Here is a 24,263-nt window from a genome sequence, read left to right as displayed (position 1 = left end):
TGTGTGTGTGTGTGTGTGTGTGTGTGTGTGTGTGTGTGTGTGTGTGTGTGCGTGTGTGGAGAGTATTAGGCTGTTATTGATATCCTCCTAATGTCAGACTGTGTCCAGCTGTGATTGATTGGATCATTTGTTTGCTTGACTGAAGCCTGGAATGAAGGAAGAGATCACGATGACCAAATGATTGATGCTCTTGCTAAACATCAGGATTTTATTTCTTGTTTTTCACAACATCAACATCTATCAAGCTCCTATAAACACACTTTGCTGCCTTGAAGGTGTTTAGTAAAAGGCATATCAGTTACGATTAATCGCATTTTGTCACATTACAACCACAAACTGTAACGTGGGTTATTTTGGTTTTATATGGAAGCACATAATTGGGATGTAAAAGGAAAATGGGGAACTTAAAAATCTGAAAAGTTTGGTTTGCATTTGTATTTAGCAGCTGTAAGTGTTTTGTAGGATGAGTGTCTTCCTGCTTTGCAGCTCAAGACCTGATGAGATGAAGAGGAATGTCCGTTTTCATGTCTTGCCCATATTATCAACCAGATCTATTTCTAGACTTTGACTGGGCCACTCTAATGCAGCCTGATTTTCTTTTTGTCAGGGTTCCGAAAAAAATCAGAATATTGAGATTAAAATCTAATTTCTCAGAATTCTGTAAATAAAACTCAGAATCCTAAAATTAATGTCTGACATTCTGATATTAAAGTCAAAATAATGAGATTAAAATAAAAATTCTCAGAATTATGTAAAAAGAAAACATTCTGAGGTCAAAATTACAATTTTGGGGAAACAGTGAGATTATTAAATTAAAGTTTGAATTCTGAGATTATTGTCAATTTTCTTGAAAATTCTGAAAAAAGGTCCAAATACTGAGAAAAAAGTTAGAAAACTGAGAATACGAGATTCAGAGATTAAAGTCAAATTTCTCCAAGATTCTGAGGAAAAATGTCAAAGTACTAAGATTAAAGTAAGAGAGTCAAATTTATCAGAAATTCTGAGATTAAAGTGAAATTTCTGAGAATTCTGGGGGGGGGAGTAAGAATAGTCTGAATTCTGTTATTAAGGTATAACTCTGATATTTAAGTCAGAATTATGAGATTAAAGTAACATTTCTCAGAAGTTGTCAAATTTCTTGAAAACAGAAAAAAAGTCAGAATACTGAAAAATGGTAAAATACTGAGATTAAGGTCAAATATTCTGAGACTCAAGTCAAACTTCTCAAAGACTGAGAAAAATGGCAAAGCAAGTGAATTCACACAAAGACAGAAATATGGAATATATATACATAAAACCTGAACAAACACAAATTTAAACATGAATATCTTGCAGTTATACAAAGAGTTTAGTCCTACAACAAAATGTGAAAATGTTCAAGACATGATTTTATAATTCAACACCTTTGAAAAACAAGAAGCTGAAGCTAAAACAGGAAGTGAAATGATATTATACAGATGTTTAGGATATTCTGTTCCCTGTTTGGAGAGACGATCTGATCCAGGAGCGCAGCTGTGCATATTCACACTGGAGGCTCTTTAATTAAGTCAGTTACACACACACACACACGCACACACACACACACACACACGCACACGCACGCAAAAAAAAAAAACCGCCTTGGGCTGTGTGTGTGTCTGTGTGTGGTCCTTGCGTGCCTGTGTGAGTATATTGTGCAAGTGCACTTATAGCGCTATTTTAAATGTGGTTTATTTCTTCCGTATGCCTGCTGAGATTTCTTACATAAGTCCCAAAGAGGAGAGAAATCTGCACAGCGAGGCATGCTGTTCCCTAAAATATTTGCACGAGAAAATGGAGTCCAGGTCCTTTTCCAGCAGACCTGGATGCTGAGCCTCCATTTAGGTAACTGGTCGCAGGAGAAAGAGGGAGAGAGATACGGAGAGAGAGAGCGAGACGGAGAGTGGCAGTCAAGATGACGCACTATCCTGCTGATGGATGGGTCAGAAATAGCCTCTGCTCCAGAGTCCCTCTGACTCAGAAACCAAAAGGTTTCGGATTAATGTCACAAACATCCAACATCCGACATCCTACCTGCTAAGCGTCGCAACTTCTCACCTGGATCGAGCTGACTGTTGTATCATGAGGAAAAGGAAAATCTGCTCCATAATCCGGCCGGCGTTGGTGATTCGATTACACCCATGTCTGATCCTTGGTTGTAATAGCGAGGCAGGATCAGTCAGCTTTTGTTTTTTTCTCTTCAGGAAAACAAGAAGCAACTCGACTCGACTCGGTCACGCACTAAATGAAAATCCGAAAGCTACAGGCCAGTGAATGATCAAGTTGGGGGGGAGAACAGACCAGATTAAGCAGCTGAAGTTGAATATTTACGAGGATGCGTCTGCGGAGCATTTTGTGAAATGGTGGCGTCGGGATAACCCGGCAGCTCCATGATCTGTGCGGCTCTGATGGAGGCGGTCAGGTGTTGGAGCCTCAGAGCGGAGGAGGATGCTGTCATCAGTCCAGCCCCTGTCAACCCTGCCTCAGTCTCCTTACCACAACACAGGGGGACGGTCCGCCGCCTCCTCTTCCTCCTCCTGCTGGCTGCTAGACTCAGCATCTGCAGAGTTCACGGAAAAAAAGAAAATAAATTAAAATAAAAACAGCCGCCTTTATGAAATGTCTTTTTTTTATTTATGCATTTTTATATCTATTATTATTCTATAATTTGGTCTGAGTTGATGTTGGAAGTCTTTTTAAATCGTGTTTTTTTACACCCTTACATTAATCTTTTATAAACAGCATTAATTAAGACCATATTGGAACGCGCACCTCTTGTGCCCTCAAAGATATTATTGAATTTAATGAAGTTAGCTTGAAATTCAATATCTGCTTTTTGCGTCACTGATGGGAATCCCGCCTCTGTTCTGAGATCCGAATTATTTGGCTCAGTTCTTTCAGCTCCAAAATGGATCTTCACTTCATACAATTTCCAGCTGTCAGTCCGTCAAAAAATTATTTTAAAAAAATTTGAAGGTTGTTGAAAAATACGTCTTTGGGGTTAGTAGCCTCTGAACACGCTCAGAGCTTCCCAATACAAACTCAACTTTCATATCAAGTTTTGTTGGATGATAAATTGTTCCAAAAGTCATTTCGATAAATATAGTTTTACTATGATTTTCAACTAATATAATGGCAATAGCATAATTATTATTAAAGATTACTGACCTTTGAGAACACATTCTCAAAGATCAGTAACCTTTACATTTTAATGAACATTTAACATTGGAACTGGAAGACATTTGAAATTTCAAAAAACAGAAACTATAAATAAAACAAACAGCAAAGAAAAATCTCCTTTTTTTAAAAAAAAAGGTTTATTTGAGACCAAAGCAACAGACTGAAGACTATCATCCAGTTTTTGGTGGAAAGAGAGAAACGATAAATCATGCAAATAAAAATGTAGTTTGTTTTAATTTATCATTCAATCAATTGATTTATTAATTATTGCAACAGGTCAACCAGAGGTGCAGTTATTTTCTCCAACTGAAAATTATCCTGAGAACCAAATCTGAGGATAAAATATGACTGTTCACTGCTGACAGAAAGAGTTTATTAGGGCAGTAGCCCAGGGCCACGAGTTTGTCTTGTGTTGAAAGACAACAGGACAGGAAGGCAACAACAAGACAGGTGAAGTTTTCAGGTCAATCCTTTTAACGACTCAAAATGAAATTGTCACGTTTCAAAAACTCAGTTGTAAATATCAAACAACAGCAAAGTACCTACAGCAAATTTCAAGTCAAGATTGGGGAGCTGGATCAGGAAACATCATCCAGAAACCCTGCAGAGTTTCCTCCAGAAAACCTGCTGAACCGATGGTTGGGGTCAGTAAGGTCATCCATCAGCAGCCTGCTGGGAGTTAGGGTTAAAAAATGTCAAGTTACAAAAAGTCACAGATGAACGATCAGATATATTCAGAAATAACAGCGTGTGAAATAACTGGTTCATAAAGCCTCACAGCCAGTTCAGTGCCTCAATTATAAACCTCTAGCTTAATCCGTCTTTACTGGTGGACAAAAATATCAATTTAAAATAACTAGCACAGAGCCTGGTGGGAAGGCAAATGAAGTAGGGAGGCAAATAAAGCCTGTTAACCCGCCTGCCTGATAAAAACACTTGTGGAAACCCTGACTTCTGTCTATATCTCTAGTTCTAAGCAGGAACTTTGTCTATACCTCTAGTTCTAGTCGGTCTCTGGGCTGCTCTTGGTCCGATCCCTCACAAGGAGCCATTTGCTATGGCAGACCAGACCCAAGCAGAGGCATGAGGCCTCTGACAGCTCCTAGGATCTCTGGGACCCTCAAACCCTGTCTCTGTCTCAATCCAGATTCACTCTGATCCTCTGGATCTTCTTCTGGACTGAGAGAGCTGTCGGACAAACTGGTGGAGAACTTGCTGAGTATTTACTGCCAAAGAACTGTATAACTACGGTAGTCGCTCAGATTTCCTGTTTCCCTTCTTCTGGGCATTATAAAATAAAATAAAATAAAATAAAATAAAATAAAATAAAATATTACTGTAAAATAAAATAAAGTATTATCTTATTATCTTTAAACGTGCAACTTTCCAAATAAGATCAAGTGACCGTGAATAGTACTGTGTTGGCTCCCCTCGTTCAGTGAAAGGAACCGACCCGTCGACGTGGCTCAGCCGCGAACGGCACATCGCTAACAGTTTGGCCGCCAGCCTGTAGGCGGCAGCATATCAGCTCACTGCAGGCGTTGGTAGAGCCTTTTTCTTCAAGATGTCGGTGTTCGGGCCAGTGGTGAAAATCCATCCCGTCGTTCTCGCCTCAATCTGTGACTCTTACGAGCGAAGGAATGAGGGGGCGAGCCGGGTCATCGGAACCATTTTGGGTAAGTTAAGTCCTGGGTTAAACGTCCTCTTTCTTTTGGGGTGACATCGGGATAAAATGGATGGAAAATCCGTGTGTAGCATTAGCTCAGCTGCTAACACATGCTCGCTCAGTGCAGCCTAATGCAAACACATCTGGAGCATCAGCGGAGTCTTATTCTTGTTAAAAAGTCTGTATGTATTTGTTTTTAACGTCCGCCTCTTTCAGGTACCATTGATAAACACTCTATAGAAGTGACCAACTGCTTCTCCGTCCCTCACAACGAGTCTGAGGATGAGGTAAGCTGCTATCACTCCGCTTGTGACATCGAACCTGAATAAACAATGAGAGAAACGGAAGTGATCTTCTGTTTATATGCATTAACACTCGTATTATAAAGAGCACTATTGTGCTTTTCATATGAATACGCGGAACAACCTCATTTCTCATTTAAAATTATTTAAAAAAATTCAACATAAATTTTGTGTTTTGATTTTCAAGCATAGCATTTTAAGCGAAAATTTAGAATGAACACATGATAAATCTAAAAGCAATTGAACCGAATAATCATTCGGCTCTTTATTTATAATGTAATTAAAGGATAACAAGGACATATTAGTTGCTTCCAGCCTCCCAGCTGCTGTTTTAAAACTGTGTACTGCTGGTCAGCTGGCTGATATAAAGGAAAGGATATGCACTTTAACCTTGCTTAAAAGAGAGACCAGTTTTTCTGTCTGATGAACACAGGTGTGGATGCTAAAGGAGTGCCACCTAACATTCTAGCTGATTAGATGTAATCCAGGTTTTAATACACCAGAAGCTGACTACATGTTGGCGACCGGAGCAGACAGCCTGACTAATTAATCAGCTAATATTTAGCTGGGTTTAGATCTTGTTACAGAGCAAACTGGCACAGAGTTACAACACTTAGAAACTACAGGAGATCCAGCTAACTCAGCTCTAAATAGGAAGATAAAAGGCGCTCATGCGTTTTCTCCTTTATGAACGCCAGCCGACAATGTGTCAGGTAGCATTATACCTAAATATTTCAGCGTCCCAAGCTGGATTTTGTTCCTGGATATTTTAGATATACTCTTTGAAAAAAAATCCAAATATAGACAAATTTTGCATGAATAATTAATTTGAAGTCAAGTTTCACGGAAAAATCAGTGAACAGATAAAAATCAACTGTACAGCTAATAAAGTCCCACAGGTTGTGATAACTGCAGTAACTGGTATTTATTATTTTTTTTCTGCAATAGGTTTAATAGTTGCTTCTCTGTTTTGAATAAAAGTCAATGGTTTATGTTTTATGTGTTTTAGATTGACATTTGTTATTTCCACAAGAAAGGTTAAAAACCTGCCCTATTTTTCTGTGCATGTGCAGAGTAACTTTTCCCTCCTGCGAGCTCTGAAAGCTTCTCAAACTGTTTTCTGTTTCTGAAACCAGCAGAGCTGCAGCACACTTTTATCTTCACATCAAACAGCAGGAGCCTGTTCTGCTGTTTGATCTGGAGCCTGGAGTGAGTGTTGGAAAGTCCAGACGTTCAGCCTGAGCTCAGATCACTCACAAAGGGCTGACCTATATAAATAAAGTAAAATAAATAACGGCATGTAATATTAGTGCTTTTGTAAACTTCTGTGGATGCCTGCAGGTTGCTGTGGACATGGAGTTTGCTAAGAACATGTATGAACTTCACAAGAGGGTGTCTCCCACAGAAGTCATCATCGGATGGTGAGTCAGTTTGCTTTAACGGAGACGAATTCATATTTTGCTCATTTTTGTACTTCTACCTAACCGATTTTTGTCAATAAGTTAATGTTTTTTGGTGTCTGGAAAATGAGCCATTTCAAAAACATTCTGAATGTAATGCAAATCAGCTGGAACTGCCTCTCATCTAGCAACCCCAATGAAGCTCCAGCATGTTTGGTCAACTGGCTTTATTGCTGTTTGCGCTGTACAATGGCTGCTGGAAAAGACAAGTGTTTTGTTGTTGACTTAGCATCCAGAAACCACTTTCTGCATTCTTGTTTCTTGTGCAGTAGGCTCTAATAATGCTTTTCAAGGATGAAAGGTTGAATAATTGTGTATCTGTTTGCAACCATTTTAATGTGCAAGTAAACGTAATTTGGGTTGCGTGGCCAGCAGCTTATTTGGATTTTAAATGAAAAAAGAGCCTAAAATATCTCAAAATAGGCAAAACTGACCAGACTAAAATCTTGTTTTCTAAGGATGATTTTGTGCAAAACAAAAATGTAAAGGACATGTTCTGTTTAGCCCAGAGACCCGTCATAACCTGATCAAGGAAGCACAATAGGTCCAAATCATAGTGGAAAAGGTTCCAGCATATTGCCTTCTCTCCTCAGGTATGCCACAGGCTTTGATATCACTGAGCACTCCGTGCTCATCCACGAGTACTACAGCCGCGAAGCCACCAACCCCATCCACCTGACTGTGGACACGGCGCTGCAGAGCGGCAAAATGAACATTCGCGCCTACGTCAGGTGAGCTGCTCTATTTGTGCAAGTGTGTGTGTTTGTGTGCAGCTCCAGGCTGATGGTGACCTCGTGGATGTGTTTGTGTGTCTTCTTCAGTGCCCAGATGGGTGTGCCAGGAAAGACGGTTGGTGTTATGTTCACCCCCCTGAGTGTCAAATACATCTACTATGACACTGAGAGGATAGGCGGTAAGCACTTTATTGGGCTTCTTAGTTTGGTTGGACAGTTTTATTTCAAAGTCTAGCTTCTGGTAGGAGCCTAATGCCACACGGGAGGCTTTTGACCATAAAGAAAAGTTTTAAAGGGGGGGAAAAAGGATTGCATTTAAATCAAAAGCAAAACAAATAAATACAAATGATTGGTTAAGCAAAATAAACAAATCTGCAAAAAGAAAAATTTAGTTAGACCTTTCAGTTTCAGTTCAACAAAAAAACATGTTCAAAACTTAGACTCCATGACAGTTCATTCTACCGACTCAAAGGCAGGGGTAATTCTTCACAAAAAGGTTTTTGTCAAGGGTCACGTGTTGGATTTGGATTAGTCAGGGTTAGAATTATGTAAAATGATACAAAATCTACTTTTTTTTTTCTTTTTTTTTCTTTACATCATGTTATTATATTATTCCCTCATCAAAAACACACCTGGAGTGTTGCCTTGACTCCTTCATGCATGTTTGAGAAAACCTTGCATCTCCATGGCAACCATTCAATTTCAAGACGTTAAATTACAAAGTCATTTCTTTCAAGCCTTATTTGATATATACAGCATTTTTACACAACTGAAGTTAACATACTTGATTGTGCTACAAAATACCACTATATGCCTGGAAAACATTTAACACTGCTCCTTTAAAATCAAGAAATGAGCAAATTCTAATGAATTTCAACACTCCTGTGTGTAAACATTTTGACTCTATCTCCATGTTGCAGTGGATCTTCTGCAGAGAACTCGTGTGACTCCCAGCCGCACCAAGGGGCTGACCTCTGACCTGTCACAGGTGGGGAGCGCTGCGTCCAGGATACAGGACATGCTGACCACTGTGCTGGCGTACATCGAAGATGTGTTGGTGAGCAGGAAAGCCTGGTTCTGATCCGGTCTCTAGGATAGATTTAAACCCTGATCATAATGTGTGTGTGTGTGTGTGTCCCAGTCTGGAAAGGTGACGGCTGATAACAGCGTGGGTCGCTTCCTCATGGATCTGGTCAACAAAGTGCCGACCATCACAGCCGAGGACTTTGAGAACATGCTCAACTCCAACATCAACGTAAGCGCTCGTCTAAAAATATTAAAATTGATTGTTTACATTGGACGTATGACATCATAATGAGGTAAAATCCTTCATGGTTGTGATACAAAGCTGTAAATAATTTGTTTGCAGGACCTGTTGATGGTGACCTACCTGTCTAACCTGACTCAAGCACAGATTGCTCTGAACGAGAAGCTGGTGCTTCTCTGAGGAGATTATTTCAAGTCATATTTAATTTTTTGAATTCTTTCTTTTGTTTTGGCTAAGATGAATAAAAACATTCAACAGTCATATAGCAGATTTGATTTCTTCAAAGATGCTTCTTCTGTAAGTAATGCATTGTACAAACTATTGTATTCCTAATGTAATAATGCTTTTTGTCATTTACAGTCACTCAAAAATTGTTCTTGGATTCAAAATTAGCTTGATGCAACTACTTTTATCATCAAAACTGATCCAACTTTTTCAGATTTACTTTTATTTAATAATTTTAAAAATGACAGATTTATGCAGATGGCATGTGTCTTGAAGAGCAGCATGTTTCAGATTTTGATAACCATAGATAAAATGGAGTATGTAAGTATTTGTTTTATTTACACTAAACTCAAAGTAAACTTTTGTATTATATGTAAAATTGGTTGAAGATGAATAGGAACTTTGGAAAATTGAGTATAGGAAACTATACAGTTCTGACACTTGTGGACCCTTGTATTAAATTCAATTAATTTTAGTCATTTTTAAATGCAGTTTCCAGAATAACACTGCTTACAGTGGCAGCATGTCAGAGTAGCTCTATTACATTACTTCTGATTTGTTCTTTGAGAGGACTTTTGTTCATTTTTTCCATTGAGAATTTTTTCACCTTCCCGTTAATATTTATGACAGCTATTAGACTATCATACAGAAACAGTCTTTAGTCAGTGGCCTGTTCAGATTTGTTGCAATACTGACTGCTACTGGAGATCTTTCCAGACATGTTGAAGATACTTGGATGAAATGAGTTGCTTGTAATTTACTTTTGGGATAAGCAAAGTATTTTTTTAAATCGAATTGGACTAGAATAAACAATCACAGTATAAAGTATTAAATATCAAGTCTTTAAACACCTTACTTCTATAATGTATCTTGAGTCTTAGAGGCTAAATGTGAACAGTTAATATTTTCCCATAGATTGTTTATGCATTCCAAAGAACTGAATGAGTAGCTGTATCTGCAAACTAATGGCCAAGTTAAAAAAAATCTACCAGAATCAGTTTACCACTGGTTAATTCTTCTGATGTGATAGTTTAACTTTACTGTCTGAAAACAATGGAGAGAATATTCTCATTGCGTTCATGTATTTATATTTAATTGGACTAAAGAAGGTTTTTTGTAAAATTATTCTTCATACCAAGAGATGTGTCAAACCCTGAATTTTAATGTAAGCCAAGCAGGTCTTATTTTCTACATAAATATACATTTACATCAGAGGCAGAGGTACATTTTTAAAGCTGGAAATCCTGAGTTACAATTCAAGCTTAGTGCAAAGAGCATTAGAGTCACATTTCAAAACTCCATCCAGGAAGATCAGGGAATGAAGGCGCTGTTTGATCCCCAGTCTTTACTTTTCGTTACTCTTTTTATCTTTGACTTGAGACTTCAGGATCTTCTCCACAGCAGCGTAGCTCTGGACCGCGGTGTCGTACACGGAATCTCCGGTAGACTTGGCGATTGCCGCCGCCTGCTCCGGGTAGTAAAGGGAGGCGCCCAGGGTCATAAGGCCCGTTGGGTAGAGGACTTTCTTAATCCTGGATCCTCTGGCCAGAAAGAGTCCGACGACTCCGGCTAAACCGATGACTCCTGCCCGGGGATAGAAGTCTTTAGGAGGGTACTGTAGATTGACGTACGTGTCATTTCCCAACTGGACGACCTTCTGAACTTTGGGTTTAATTTTAGCGTACGCTGACTGGCACCAAATAGCGTACGGCTCAGCTAACTTCCTGACGGTGGCGACTTTCTCCTCCAGTTGACCCGCTTCAGACTCCTCATGCCAGAGAGGTGGAGGAGGAGGGGCTGTGTAGAGCGACAGCTCGTCCAGGTTTACCGAGGATGTCTCTTCTTTTTCTCCGTTACCGGCATCATTAGCCGCGGAAACGGTGAAAGGCAGGAAACTCGAGGCTCCCGGCATGACTCTACCTGTCACCTTCAACATGAACCCTGAGGGCCATATGCACTGCCTACGGAATCCGCCGAGGGACAAGACTGACTGGCGCCGCATCTATGATTTTTTTTCCAAACAGAAAAACCCGCCAAACGGCATTGGTCTCTAGTTACCAATGCCGTTATAAACATATTTATATATTCTATATGCTCAGACATTCTCCCTCTCCCACAATTAGTTCATTTAATTAAATGTATGGATTAATTCAAATTGTATTGAAAAGGACACTGCTAATTGCGTGAATATGACCAAATTAACAAAGCATCTAAATATTTGAATAAAAACAGGAAAAATGTTACCTGTTACTATCAATGTATATATAATATATATCAAAGCTACATATATTTTTAAAAAAGATAAAAAGTAGAAAATTACATGTATATGGATGTAAAACACTAAATAAAATAGCCTTAAAAAGAAGAGCATTAGTGCTTTATTATGTATGTTTAGTTACTATTATGTAACTATTTATGTTTTAGAACGGTGATTAAATTAAGCATAACTATTTAAGGTACATATCCTTAAAATTTAAGATTTTATATATAATTTTTAAAATAGGACTTTTTACGAGTTTTACTCAGGCATTTTTTTTACTTTTCAGGTCAACGTCTCTAGTTACCATGACAACCGGTCGCCATGGTGACAGAAAATAACAACACCAACGGTTCGAATTCTGGTTGGCATGCTAATCAGGTGTTTTGTTGGGTTGTTTTTTTTAGCTTCATAAGGCTATAAGTAATTTTATCGTTAATTTTTAAGCAACGATAGTTAGCTTAAAACCGAAGTACAAGCGTATTATATGCAGCAGTTGCAGTTGTAAGTCAGTTTTTTTTATTCTCTTATTGTTATGGAATGTCTCGGAGTATCGTCTTACCAAAACTTACAGGCTTTGTCTGCGCTGTTATCAACTCAGCAGGAGGAAGATGAGGATGAAGACTGTAAAGTAAGATTACTCACAAACACAAATAAACAGTATGAGGACGTTTATTTAAAATAGGTAGTTTTTTTATGTAATTATTCCATAAAGGTTATATCTGGGTGCAGTAGAGTTGAATAACTAAATTGGACTTATTTCAGCAAAATGAAACAGCCTATGGACAGCTTGGTCCTGGACATATTGGTCCCCCTCCTAAAAAAGAAAAAGAAGGTATGTGCACTTGTTTATCTTGGTTAAATTTATTTTTGAACAAGAATCTGTTAAAAGCTCAAACTGGCTTTCTGCTGATTTAGTGTCTACTGCCTACACAAAGAAAATCAGTAAGGATATCTGGAGTGAGGAGGAGGTGGCTGAGGGCTCTCAGTATGATGATCTGGCTGACCCGAGACCACAACCTGAGTAAGACTGAGGAGGAAAAACCTGTAGTGGTGCTGCCTTCATTCTAGTTAGAATACAACACAAAGGCTTCACGGTGGATTGCAGCAAGAAAATCCTAGGTTTTAATCTTGGCCTGGGTTCTTCTCCCTGTGCATGTGTTTGTTTTCACCCACAGTCTAAAAAGATGACTGTTAGATTAATTGGTTACTCTAAAATTGCCCATTGGTATGACTGCAAGTGTGTCTAGTTGTTTGTCCTGTGTCTCTTTGTAGGATAAGAATCCAAACTGTACAACAAAATTGATTCAAAAAATTGTTTTCAAGGATAGACAGTATTCAAAAAGAGATTGTACAAATGCCTCAACAGTTACACATATGCTGATTTTAACAGTTTGCCCTTAATGCATTTCGCAGAAAAATATTCTAAATTTAAAAGTTGGATTCCCTGTAATTTTCAGCACGAAATTATTTTACATCGATAAAAGTTGCTTTCATTTTAAAGTTTAATAATCTTTACCAGAAAATTAAATAAGTGATGTCAGTTTCCTCATACTATGATAATGTGCAATTTTCATGTGTATTCTAACATGGCTTGTTACAGGTATGAAATTATCCTGAAGCAGAGTGTTGGAACAGAGGATTTGTTCCTGGGCTTAAGCCAGAAGGATCCATCTTCAATGTGCTGTGAAGCCATGCTGGTAATTTATTAAGCATCAAGCAAGTTGTTCACTGAAATTAATCAACTTTTTTCACATTGGAAAACATCTGCAAGCATTTGAATAAAGACAAAGATAAACACAAAACCAAATGCAGTTTAAAAGTAAGTTTAAAATGTTAAAGGCATCGGGAGCTGCATTTTATTTGGAAGACCTGACATTGTGATTTTATTGTTCAATAGTGCGATGACAATACAGATTGAAATTAACCCACACTTTCCTCACTTTTCTTTTTCTCCTCTATCAACACAACTAAAGAATAGAGAAAGTCAAAATAAAACTTTCTCTGCATCCGAGCTGTCCTTTATTGGGAAAAAACTGAAATCCATTATAAAGTGCATGTCTAATATAGGAACAGAAATCTTATACAGTTTCAGAAAGTATGGAACATGATTTAAGTGTTTTCCAGGTCTAGATATATGGCCTCAGAAATTAAGAGTATGGAAAAATATGTGTATTTCTAGACTTAATTTCCAATACCATTGTCTATGCATCCTCCCTCCAGTCCTTCCTTCTTTGTTTCATTTCTTACTTTTCTTTCCTTCCATATGTCTTCACTTACAGAGTTATGCCAAACATTCATAGAAAATATAGCTAACATGATTGTAGATATTTGCTCAAAAGATTTGTTTATACTTTTGAAATGATTATTGGTATAAACTGGGACTATTTAGGACATTAGAGCAATATTAATATTTTTTCCTACCCTTAGGTTAAAATAAAACTACCCGACACAAAGGCAAAAGATGTCTTCTTGGATTTAAAGGAGAAGTACCTGGATCTGCGGACTCCAAAGTAGTAAGAGCGGTTTTGAAAATCTTGTCTTTTATTTTTGATCTCATAAGGAGAAGCTGCTGCTCATGCTCACATCTCGGATCTTCAGACATTTTACTTTAATCAGTGTTCCAGATCTTGACCTGAGCTTCAAGTGCAGCTCTTAACATCCTCCTCAACCACTTAACGTCTCTCTCCTTCTCACATCATTGCTTTCACTTGTCGCTCCTTTCTTTTTTCTTTTTAGTAAACTGGGTCTCCATCTGCCCCATCCCATCCAGAATCAAGAGGGCAAGGCTCAGTTCTTTAGCGACAGGCAGGAACTGGAGGTGACTCTACTGATGAAGTGACCCATGGACTGTATCAACATGCAGTAAAAGAAGGATAAAGAAATTATTTCAGCTTTAAGGTAAAGCTGAAATAATTCCCACCACTTTCTTGGGGGGAAAGTTAGGATTGCACACACTGGCTTGTTTGATGCCTGAAAACAATGACGGAAGTAAATCCAATTTATTTCTGTAAATTTTTAATTAAATCTGGGCTCTTTTCCATATGCAATCTCTGACTTCATAAGAAAAAGTTATAATAAATGTTTTCTGTGCTTCAGTAGTTCTGCGCTTGTTTTAATTTCCTTTCTATCATGTCTGTAGAGAAAAAAGTAAAATAACTTTTTAAATTGAGTATTGGTTATTTAGATAACACAGTGCCCTTTTTATAGTGATTTAGAAGTTAGACTTGATTGACTTGAAGCGAAACATTAAAGTATGGAAATATAGGAACAAGAAAGCAACATCAAAAGAAAAGCAGTATTGGTCAAGACCTGAGTTTCCCAACTTTCTAGTTTCTGACCCATCTTTGCAACAAACACACCATGCTCTAAATGTACTCTGCAACGTTTTCACTTTTTTTTTTTGTCAGATTACAAACAAAAATGTTAGTGTATTTTATTTTGTTTTTTTTATGGAAAAGGCCAAGATGCATGGTTTTTAAATGTTTTTACAAATGAAATACAGCCACTCCGACTGAGTCAGTACTCTTTAGGACTACCTTTGACTGAGCTACAAGTCAAAAGTCTCTTCAAGGTCTGCACATTTGGACTGAACTTTTTGTCCATTCTTGTTTCAGTAATAGCTCAGTAAGTTTGGATGGAGAGCATCTGTGTTGTAAGACAAATCCTGTTACAATAATTGGTTACAAGTAATCAAATTAAGTTTATCCAAGTTAGTTTAAGTTGTCAAGTTAAGTAAAGTTAAGTTAAGTTTGACAAACTTCATTCACTTGTACCAATCAATTTTTTTTTAACAATTATAGCTGTGTTAGGGAAAAATTATTTTTACTAAAGCAAATTACAGTATAGTAATAGGTAACCTAATGCATCAGCAGGTATTAACTGATGCATGGTAGGTTTAATGCGTCCTGTTGCTAATGTCTCCATGTTGTCCTCAAAGAAATCGACTATAACCTCATGATTTTCAAATACTTTAATATTGTTTATATTCACAAAAATCCTAAATTAATACAACTCATATGATTTTGGGTGTCCGTAAAATTAATAGGCCTAATGAGCCTAATTGGGCTTATGAAAGAGAAAAGAAAAGAAAAAAACTCAAAACACTGGGGCCCGATTAAATAAAGAAATGTTGCTTTTTATTGATTCATGTTTTCTACTCTCTTCAGTTCATCCATTCATTCACTATATACACTTCTTGCAGGATCGTGGAGGGGCTGGCGCTTATCTCCAGCAGTCATTGGGTGAGAGGTGGCTACACCCAGGACAGTCCACCACAGTCGCTTAAAGTCATATTTCTAGGGATCACCCTAACTTTGGGGAATGGCCCCTTCACCTCTATAAATGGAAAAAAAATCTTTGTGTCTCATATATTTCTTAGCTGACCTATAACAACAATAATCAGTTTCCTGTCTTTCTACTGGGTGCAGATTACAATAAATGGGAAGTCACGATAAGTAAATAACAGAAGCATAATGCGCCTGACCTAATGTTATTATCAGGGAACATCTCTCTGAATCATGCCCGGTGAGAGCAGTGCCACACCCTCGGGCATCGTTACCGCAGCAGCACCGGTACCGGGTGCTCTGGGTTGGTGTTGGTGGGTGGGTGTGATCATGTGACGCCTTCATTTCCGAGACAACAATACCACACCGAATCGGTCTGCATCGTCTCTCCCGCTCTCTCTCTCTCTCTCTCTCCCTCCTTACCTGCGCCTCGCTCTCGGTATGGCGGACGGCGAGAGGTCCCCGTTGCTCTCAGATTTGGGGGATGGTGCTCTTGGCAGCGGTAACGGCGGGGTTTCTCCCGGCGCTGGGTCCTACAGTGTGCCCAACAAACCAGAGGGTGAGTGTGCAGGGTGATGCATCCTCTGTCCTGACTCCAGCCTATGTTAGCCTAGCTTACCATAGCCTCTAGAACTGACTGGGCATTACGGTTAGCCTGCTAGCTTCACTATGACAGGGACTAATTGTGGAGGGTTTATGTTGCATGATAAGAATATTGTACATAATAGCATCTAATGAACACACTCCCTCTGATAAATTGTGTCGTTTTATAGAATTTATATGAACCAGGTAACCGTTGTATTATTAGCCTAAATTATGCTAACTCTTTAGCATAATTAACTGTTTGCTAAGCTTTATCGTGAACCAGTTTTAATGACACTATTAAAATGAATATTTTTGGGGGCATACTGTTATTTTGAACAGTTTATTTTAGTCAAATGTAGTCAATGGCTGTCTAAATAGAAGAAATGCTAGTGGTTGGCTAACATCCTAGAAACACCTGATTTGATTGACAGGAGGAAGTGACTACGGATGCTGCGGAGGGATGCTGCGACCAATCATAACTCCCAGGAAAAGCATTTAAATATTCAAAGAGAGATTAGATTTCACTTTTCACTAGTCTCTCAGCTTTCTCCGAATAATAAAAAAATAGAGCAGACAGTTTTGCATGCTTTTATGTGATTTCTAGGTTAAGCTGTTCCACACACTGTGGTTTAGCTTTTGCTAATACCCAGACTCTCATGTGTTGAAACCAGCTCTGCTCCGCATTCCAAGAGTGTTTTTCTACTAAAGCTCCTTTCTGCTGAACTCCAGGCCTAATCTCATTATCTTGTTTGCTGTAATGGGTTACTTGTCATGAGAGTCTTTTTTTTCCCAGTCCTACTGCATTTCTCTTGTGACTTCCAACAATCATGCATTTGTCACACATGCAATACTACTCTTATATTTTGTATTCTATCCTCCTTGTTCAGGTTTTCCCCCTTTCCCCAGTGCCAGTCAGCCCTCGGTACTTCTAGGGGAGGACCCTCCACCCTACTCCCCACTCGCCTCCCCGGAGAGCGGAAATGCCCCTGTTATCAGCTGCAGGGTGTGTCAGAGCCTCATCTCTGTGGAGGGGAAGATCCACCAGCACGTGGTGAAGTGTGGAGTTTGCAATGAAGCTACGGTGAGTTACTCCAAAAGAGTGTACAGCTAAATATGCAAAAAAAAACTTGGACATACAAAATAGAGGCACCAACTATTAGATATGTCATCACAAATTAGCTTAGATCTCAGTTTACCACAGATTTATTGAGGAGATTGCACTGTTTGTAAATCTGACTCAGGGTCTGCACTCAGTTCCAATTTGTTGAAAAGACTTATTTACAGCACTGTCTCCACCATACCATTGTTTTCATTTCTGTCCTCCTGATTATTCTCACTCAAACCTTTTGCTAGAATTTTCAGCAGAATTGAAAATGTCAGAAAAATTTAAATTAAGGTCATTTCCAAATCTGGATAAGAAGGAAAAAACAGTATGGAAAAATATGTGCATTTCCACCCTTTTTTTCATATCATATTCTCTTAGGATTGTATCTGTTTATTCATTCATTCAGGAATTCTTAGCTGCACTTTCTGAAGCATCTGAACAAAAGTTTGTTGTAGTTTATTTTTAAATGATTGACCAAGGTGTTCAACCTTTTTGTTTTTGTCAGTTTGTTTCGTTATTATTCATTTTACATTAGCTCTTGTATTTCTAATTGCACTGACTGAACCACTTAAAGTTGTGTTCTGTTTACATGTTGGACCAAGCTTGTGAATCTGGTGGTGTATTTAAGCGCAATATACTGGTGCAGAGTTGTAAAATATATTTATAATTCAATACATTTATGTCTGTGTTTGAAATAAGAATTGTTTTAAGTTAATTCAGCACTGTTTTTCTCTATCGGACTGGTATCAGCAACACTAAACCTCAGATGTTTGTATCGGAAGTGAAAAAAGGGCATCGACCCTCCAAGAATAAGCAAGTATAGACAATAGATGATTTTGTATTTTTATACTTTAATGTGAGGTTAATTACTGAGAAAGCTCTGAAATGTTTACATGAAAATGTGTAGAAACCCTGTTTGCAGCAGCTACTTGTATTTTACTCAGCATTTTCCTACCAACATTATCATAAAGTATCCTGATGTTGAGCTTGTGTGTTTTTTAAATTGATCCAGTCAACCTTATCTGCTTCATTAAGCTTACAGAAATCAATTTTATCCTTCACCCCTTGTTAAACCGGTATACAAAATTAGAAAAGCTAATAGGAGGATCTAATGGTACTAGATTTGTATCTGCACATCCAAATTTGAGACTTTTATCTTTACATTTTCCAATAAAAAAAAAATGCCTCCATTGTTCGTTTTAACAGCAGACTGGACTGGACTGAATTTGTAACAGTAAAGCTGTTAACAAGAAGGAACAGAGCAGGCTGTACTTCTTTAGAAAGCTAAGGTTCTTGAAGTAATTTAAGCTAATTTAGCACTTTACTTAGAAGTAAATAACCATTTCAATGCCACACTGGCATCAACATTGATTCTTGCTGTATCAAACATAAGTGGACAGCTCTAAATATGAACATCCAGTCCTGGTTTTAAAACGCACGCTGAGTCATTTGACATTGACATGGCTCAGACTCGCAGACAATATTTCCAGTTATTTATTGCAAAACTTCTCATGCACTTCTGACTGATGTAAAATCAGCAAAGACGGATAATATAGTTTGTGACTACAGAGTTTAGAACCACATCAAAGGCACTAAGGTTGCTGACCACTCCAAAAGCCCTCTGCTGTACATTCACTGACAGATCGCCGTTTGATGCACAACTTGACTGTGAGCATAAGTGCTGTGTGCCAGCAGGTGTGCATGGCTCATTCCAGTGGAGAGCTAAGATTGTTGTTGTGTAACTGACAGCCCTTTTCATGGCATACTTAGTAATATCTGCTCCTATAGCAATCAGAACAAACATTACACTACAGCAAACACCAAGTCCTGATTAGTTTTTTTAACGGAACCATTTTTGACAAAGATTTCAACAAGAAGAGAACAACAATAAATAATCCAACAAAGTTGCTATTTTCAATCGGCCTTTTGATTGTAACAATGCTACTTATTGTTAAAATAAACTAAACTGACTGACTTCCAATCCTTATAAGACCTTTTTAAATCCTTTACCAGACGCATAAGCTGCCACAATTCTCTCTGTCGAGGCCTCAGACAGCTGTTTGGATCTCTCAGTGGTGTTCACTCTTGCTTCATCAGTTAGGAGCACAATAAATGAAATGTCTGAGGATTAAACAGGAAGAACCTTCAGAATGCTGAGTAATTAGGTCATAATCAAGTGCAGCGGATGCGCTATGCCTGTGTGTCAAATTAGTCAATTTTAAAAGGTCTGTTGATTGTTTTATCACTTGAACTTTTTTCAGTATTGTTATAATTCCCCATCTTCTTTTGACTTTTCCATTCAGAGATTGCCTCTGCGGATCATCTTTCTCCATTTAGTTCTTGTTTTTTTTTTTTTTTTAAGTCTCCATGTCCCTAACCTTTTTATGATTTGTTATAGTCAAACCATCTAAATCAGTGGTGCCCAAAGTCCGTCGTCAAGGGCCGGCATCCCGAATGTTTTAATTCCCTCCCTGGTGGCACCAACCTTTTCAGCATGTCAATGTTTTTCTTATGCCTTCCAATGAGCCATCATTGAATCCAGGTATGTTTAACCGGGGGAGAACTAGAACGTGCAGGATGCCGGCCCTCCAGGACCGACTTTGGATACCACAGTACATACTTTTGGTTATTGTATTCATAGGCCAAAAGTGTGGTCATGTATTTAATGAAATACAACTTTGGTTTTTCATTGATTTTTTTTATTATTAATATTTTTTTACTTACTTTCCAGAACTGAAAACTGAATAATAAAGCCTGAGCTCAGAGTAGCACAGTGCATCAGTCTCTCCCTCATCAAGCCTTGAAGGTGTCTGTAACCTTACAACATAACTGCAATATTGATATCCTTCATGCTGTCAACAGTTTTAATATTCAGTTAATAAAACTTATTTTATTAATAAGTAGTTATTGTCTGCACCTATGTAGGATAACCTCCAATGAGTCGCAAACTGTGTTGCGCAGCATTCAAATCTGCCAGTTTCATTTCTCCTGCTGTCAGTTATGCAGTCTTTATGTGGGATGTTAGCAGTGGCAGTCACTAACTAGAAAGTTAGTTCTATGTTTATTAAAGCACTACAACACGGAACTCAATTCAAATGATATCTGCCTCTTAAAGATTACAATCATTGCTCACCAATTAAATTTTTACATTATAATTTACATGTTTTATTCTTTAGATATTGTATTTATGTTTATATCTCGCCCTCTATTGTCTGTGTTTTATGCTTTGTGAGGACAGGAAGCAAGAGCTGCTGCTTGAACAGTCTTCAACCCTTTCAAAATAAGAGCATGGATATAAACGACTTAACTACTTGAATTCTTAAGTCAATAACCTGTGCATTAACACAGATGTTGAGCTTTATTCATCTGAAAGTTTACAAAGCAACCAAGTAAATAGAACTTTAGAATATATCAGGAAATATTAATTTTGGGGAAACTAATTGAGCTAAAAGTTTTTAAAGCTAAACAAAAAATTAGTTTTGGACTAGCGGACGTGTGGCCACCACTGGATGTTAGGGTATACACATCTCTGTAAAGGCGAAGAGGTTCATGTTATATTCATGTACCCTTGAGTCCACAATCTGGATCTTATTTCCAACATAAGCATAAACGGAACAGTTCCTGCTCTAATGACTGAGGTAGTTGTTTTAAATGTAAAACTAAAAGGTAGAAATGAACGACAGACTCAAAAATAAGAGCTGGGTTTTTCTTTTTTGATTATTCCTCCAAACCTCTGAGCTCCAAATTAATGTTCAGAAGGATTTGGTTGGATGAATGCAGTATAAGTCAGTTTGTAATTAGGTCTTCTTCCAAATGGCATATTGTCAGTGAAGTTTATAATAAAAATATTAATCACACGCAGCAATATTGAATAATTTAATTTGTAATCAGAGCTGATTTCTGCAGAGACAAGGACACAAACAGACATAAGTGACTCGTTTAAAAATGTCTGCACGTACAATAGCTCTCATTATGCTTGTGTAGTAATTACAACAATGATTCAATTATTTGATGTAACGCTCTGAAGTCTTTTGAAATTATTACCTCCATTGAGAGACTGCAGAGTTGTGATGAGTCCCGAGAAAACAGCTGCTCAACCCAAACTTTACTTGCCAACTTCTAATCATGTGTTCGACCACAGAAAAAGGTTCCCGTTGATTGAGGCGGGGGGGAACGATTTGACAGTTGCGCTGATGAAAACGCTGCGAGTAATTTCACCAGCAATCACAGCTGCATTCACAGGATGACGTGGTTCCTGGAGTGTGCATCACTGACAGTGCAGATCAAGATGCAGATGGGAGAAGAAATGTAAGATTTGCATCAGGCTGTACCGATAAGTAATAACTACTTGCAGATGGAGGCGACATGTGTAGATTTACACAATACATTATGTAGAGCTTGTGTAGACATGCAGTGTTAGGCACCGTTTTATCAAGCATGTTGTCACCCAGGTCTCTAATTAAGCTGTTTTAATTCAAAAGTATAAGCACCTGAAGTTATTTAAATTAAATGTGCCATTTTCTTTGTTTATTAACATCTTTATTTGGGCTCTATTAGGCACATGCGGTCTTCTTTCATTACCGGTTGTTGATCTGTTCGTTATTGCAGCCGTGTTTGAAGCTGCAGTACACATCTTTCAATGTGTGTGTTCTTATTACATTAAAATAATTTCCAGTTGAAGAGGGGTAATAGAGGAATATAGAGTGGTTATTGTACTGACTGAGTCTGTGAGTGGCTTTGATTCATGGAAGGATTAGGGAGACTCCAGATTATAGCTGTAATGTCCACAATATGTCATTCTTGATTACAAACAAGAGAACAAGGATTTATCCTTATAATAATGTCCTGGACCTTTAACGGATGGCAGTAAACAAGCCGACGTGTTGGTTTGTGTGTTTTACCATCACCATTTTAGTTTCCCTTTGGCTCAAATGGTAAAAAACAACCAAACAAAAAAACAAAAAAAACAGGATCAGCTAGCATCCGTCCTGCGGTTTTGGGTGAAGCATAAACCCATCTGAATGTAATCTGAATTGTCTCTTATCATTTGATCAATAGGTAGAAACTGTGATTCCAATAAACATCATTGCAGGTCTAAGATTTTGCACTTAGGCAGATTTATACCAAAGCAACAGAGTTTTTATCAGATACTGGAAAAAAAAGTGCATGATTTATTTTTTTCAGAATGGGGGAAAAAACACCTAAAAAATATTTAGTTAAATGAAACCAGTCAGAGAAATGCAACAGAAGTAATGACATGTAAAAGTACAAACTAGAGATGCACGGATCTGATATTAATATCTGTATTGGTCCCAATATTGAAAAAAAAACTCTAGATCAGGTATTGGTGACAATGTGCCATATCCAAAAGGGCAGATCTAGTCAGTTTAATTCTCTGTTTTGTGCTCTGAGTGACGTCATGTTTTATTTATTTATTTAACATCATATTTAGATTTCTTAATTGCACTTTCTGAACCATTCAAAATAAGTATGGTTGCAGTTTCCCTTTGCGTTTGGCCAAGATGGTAGATCTATCGTTTTGTCAGTTTCAGTTTCTTTATTATTTATTTTACATTGGCTGTTATTCTCTTGATTGCACTGATTGAACAGACTAAAGTTATGTTTTTTTTACATGATTAACCACGTTTGTGAAACTGTTGTGTATTTAAGTGTGCTTTATTGGTACAGAGTTATCAAATAAGTTTTAGTTTAGTACATTTATGTGTTTGTTTAAAAAAAATCAGTAACAGGAGTAAAAACAGTGGATCGGTGCATCCCTTGTACACATTTTTGTTTTAAAGAAATATATTGTTGTTGCAAAGGGCTGATTAAAACTTTATATGAAGGCACGTGTAGTGAAACAATCAGTTGATGCCTTGATGAAAATATACTGTGTGCAACAAAAAAGTTTATGCGCACCTTTACTAAAACACTCGAACATTATTGGGGCTAAATAGCGCTCCAGTTGTCTATTATTTATGTTTTTGTTTTTTTTAAATATATAAAAAACCTTTGCATTTGATTTATTTCACAAATCAAATGCAAAGGTTTTGGTGTTCTTATACCATTCCACACGCTGCTTAATTGGCTCTTTGACTTATTGTTATATTTGAACTCTCACCAGTTATAAATCACCACCTTAACTTGCAGTTTGTGTACAGTTTCTGCTAGAAAACAATTTTCTCCTTCCTGTACTATTTATTCAGCCTCGCCCATCACATATAATTGGCTCGTTATCTTCTCCTCTTCGGCTCTGAGGTTCTGCTGCCTTCTGATCTCCTGAGCGTTTCTGTCTCCCTCTGCAGCCCATTAAGAATGCCCCAGCAGGAAAGAAGTACGTTCGCTGCCCCTGCAACTGTCTTCTCATCTGCAAAGTCACTTCTCAGAGGATTGCCTGTCCCCGACCATATTGGTGAGAAACTGTGTGTGTTTGTTTTTGTGATCGCAAATGCACAGCCCTGCAGAACTCCTATAAAACACTTTGTAATGCTAGAAGGAAAGTAAAGCAGAGGAAGCAAGGTGCAGTGAGAACAGCGGGCCTTCAATTAAGGCCTTACTGCCAGCACAGTTAACATGAGGAAACCTCATTAGAACGGCCGTGGCATGAATTTTTAACTTATATTTGGCAAGTATTGTGAAATATGGAAAGTTACTTTAGCTCAGACTATAAAAGTTGTTCTTTTTTTTTCTTCCCTGGAACCTCCAGCTGCACGCTAATTTTGTCATCCATATATCTGTTTATACTCAGGACACTTTTTAGAGCAATGGAGTTTGGATGAATAATGAAATTCAAAAAGCTTTCTGTCTACAGTCTCCAAGGTGCAAATGAGTTTCCAAGCCTCTGTAGAGAAAAATACATGCAGTCTATCCCAAAACACAGAGCTGTCCGTCCTAATAAATGTATTGTTTTAGCAACTCATCCGAACTTTATGATTTTGATGCCTGGTTTACTTCACAGAGCTGGTAGGATTTAGGAATTGATGTTGCAGTTCAATCTTCTCCATTTTATCAGTAGATGCTGTTTGCCTTTTATGTGCTGTGGATCATAAAGCAGGCTGCACTAAATACATGCAGACATAAGATCAATTCCAGAGCATCGGAGCTATTTGAATCAAGACACAGTTGTCCTCTCTTTAGCAACAAGCGCAGCAAATGCACCAGTGATCAGGGATAAAAAA

At 37.9% G+C, this 24,263-nt stretch overlaps 4 protein-coding genes and 1 pseudogene across 6 annotated transcripts in view; 3 read left to right on the top strand and 2 right to left on the bottom strand.

The window, feature by feature from the left end:
* kcnj9 (potassium inwardly rectifying channel subfamily J member 9) overlaps window positions 1-3,759 on the bottom strand; it is a 14,768-nt gene extending 11,009 nt beyond the window's left edge. The window contains exons 1-3 of one of the 2 annotated variants that reach the window (XM_016671472.1): window positions 3,745-3,759; window positions 2,053-2,578; window positions 1-146 (exon numbers count right to left, since the gene is read on the bottom strand). The exon at window positions 1-146 is cut by the window's left edge and continues 396 nt beyond it. The gene's annotated coding sequence lies outside the window, so the exon portion shown is untranslated. Of the gene's footprint in view, window positions 147-2,052; window positions 2,579-3,744 lie in introns of those variants that run through there. The other variant, XM_007552053.2, reaches the window with a different exon arrangement.
* A 976-nt stretch (window positions 3,760-4,735) lies between these two features.
* Window positions 4,736-8,888, top strand: LOC103138003 (eukaryotic translation initiation factor 3 subunit F-like). Its single transcript, XM_007552049.2, has 8 exons — window positions 4,736-4,874; window positions 5,081-5,151; window positions 6,508-6,587; window positions 7,220-7,357; window positions 7,448-7,539; window positions 8,281-8,417; window positions 8,502-8,615; window positions 8,730-8,888. The coding sequence occupies exons 1-8, from the start codon at window positions 4,763-4,765 to the stop codon at window positions 8,805-8,807; spliced, it is 822 nt and encodes a 273-aa protein (XP_007552111.1). The 5' UTR covers window positions 4,736-4,762; the 3' UTR covers window positions 8,808-8,888.
* A 1,105-nt stretch (window positions 8,889-9,993) lies between these two features.
* On the bottom strand, window positions 9,994-11,081 carry LOC103138004 (MICOS complex subunit MIC26 pseudogene; annotated as a pseudogene).
* Window positions 11,082-11,445: 364 nt separating this feature from the next.
* Window positions 11,446-14,210, top strand: LOC103138005 (protein PIH1D3-like). Of its 2 annotated transcripts, none has more exons than XM_016671474.1 (6): window positions 11,446-11,740; window positions 11,875-11,944; window positions 12,028-12,133; window positions 12,713-12,809; window positions 13,540-13,634; window positions 13,849-13,938. In XM_016671474.1, exons 1-5 carry the CDS (start codon window positions 11,645-11,647, stop codon window positions 13,624-13,626), a joined length of 456 nt encoding a protein of 151 aa, XP_016526960.1. In that variant the 5' UTR covers window positions 11,446-11,644; the 3' UTR covers window positions 13,627-13,634; window positions 13,849-13,938. The 2 variants fall into 2 exon arrangements, with proteins under 2 accessions (XP_016526960.1, XP_007552112.1); XM_007552050.2 differs by having other exon boundaries at window positions 11,452-11,740; window positions 13,540-13,625; window positions 13,849-14,210.
* Window positions 14,211-15,529: 1,319 nt separating this feature from the next.
* LOC103138007 (type I phosphatidylinositol 4,5-bisphosphate 4-phosphatase-A-like) lies at window positions 15,530-24,248 on the top strand. The gene is made up of 3 exons (XM_007552052.2): window positions 15,530-15,954; window positions 16,868-17,061; window positions 23,391-24,248. Exons 1-3 carry the CDS (start codon window positions 15,837-15,839, stop codon window positions 23,499-23,501), a joined length of 423 nt encoding a protein of 140 aa, XP_007552114.1. The 5' UTR covers window positions 15,530-15,836; the 3' UTR covers window positions 23,502-24,248.
* The last annotated feature ends 15 nt before the right edge of the window (window positions 24,249-24,263 follow it).

Source organism: Poecilia formosa, unplaced genomic scaffold, assembly GCF_000485575.1.
Source record: "Poecilia formosa unplaced genomic scaffold, Poecilia_formosa-5.1.2 Scaffold45, whole genome shotgun sequence".
NCBI classification, from domain to species: domain Eukaryota; kingdom Metazoa; phylum Chordata; class Actinopteri; order Cyprinodontiformes; family Poeciliidae; genus Poecilia; species Poecilia formosa.
This window is presented reverse-complemented; position numbering and strand designations above follow the sequence as displayed.

Bases quoted from the DNA above. Each gene is read 5' to 3' on its own strand.
- LOC103138003 (XM_007552049.2), top strand. From the start codon at position 4,763: ATGTCGGTGTTCGGGCCAGTGGTGAAAATCCATCCCGTCGTTCTCGCC. The intron at 6,588-7,219 runs GTGAGTCAGTTT...TTCTCTCCTCAG, and splicing joins ACAGAAGTCATCATCGGATG to GTATGCCACAGGCTTTGATA. The intron at 7,540-8,280 runs GTAAGCACTTTA...TCCATGTTGCAG, and splicing joins TGACACTGAGAGGATAGGCG to TGGATCTTCTGCAGAGAACT.
- LOC103138005 (XM_007552050.2), top strand. From the start codon at position 11,645: ATGGAATGTCTCGGAGTATCGTCTTACCAAAACTTACAGGCTTTGTCT. The intron at 11,945-12,027 runs GTATGTGCACTT...CTGCTGATTTAG, and splicing joins TCCTAAAAAAGAAAAAGAAG to TGTCTACTGCCTACACAAAG. The intron at 12,134-12,712 runs GTAAGACTGAGG...GGCTTGTTACAG, and splicing joins GACCCGAGACCACAACCTGA to GTATGAAATTATCCTGAAGC.
- LOC103138007 (XM_007552052.2), top strand. From the start codon at position 15,837: ATGGCGGACGGCGAGAGGTCCCCGTTGCTCTCAGATTTGGGGGATGGT. The intron at 15,955-16,867 runs GTGAGTGTGCAG...CTCCTTGTTCAG, and splicing joins TGTGCCCAACAAACCAGAGG to GTTTTCCCCCTTTCCCCAGT. The intron at 17,062-23,390 runs GTGAGTTACTCC...CTCCCTCTGCAG, and splicing joins GAGTTTGCAATGAAGCTACG to CCCATTAAGAATGCCCCAGC.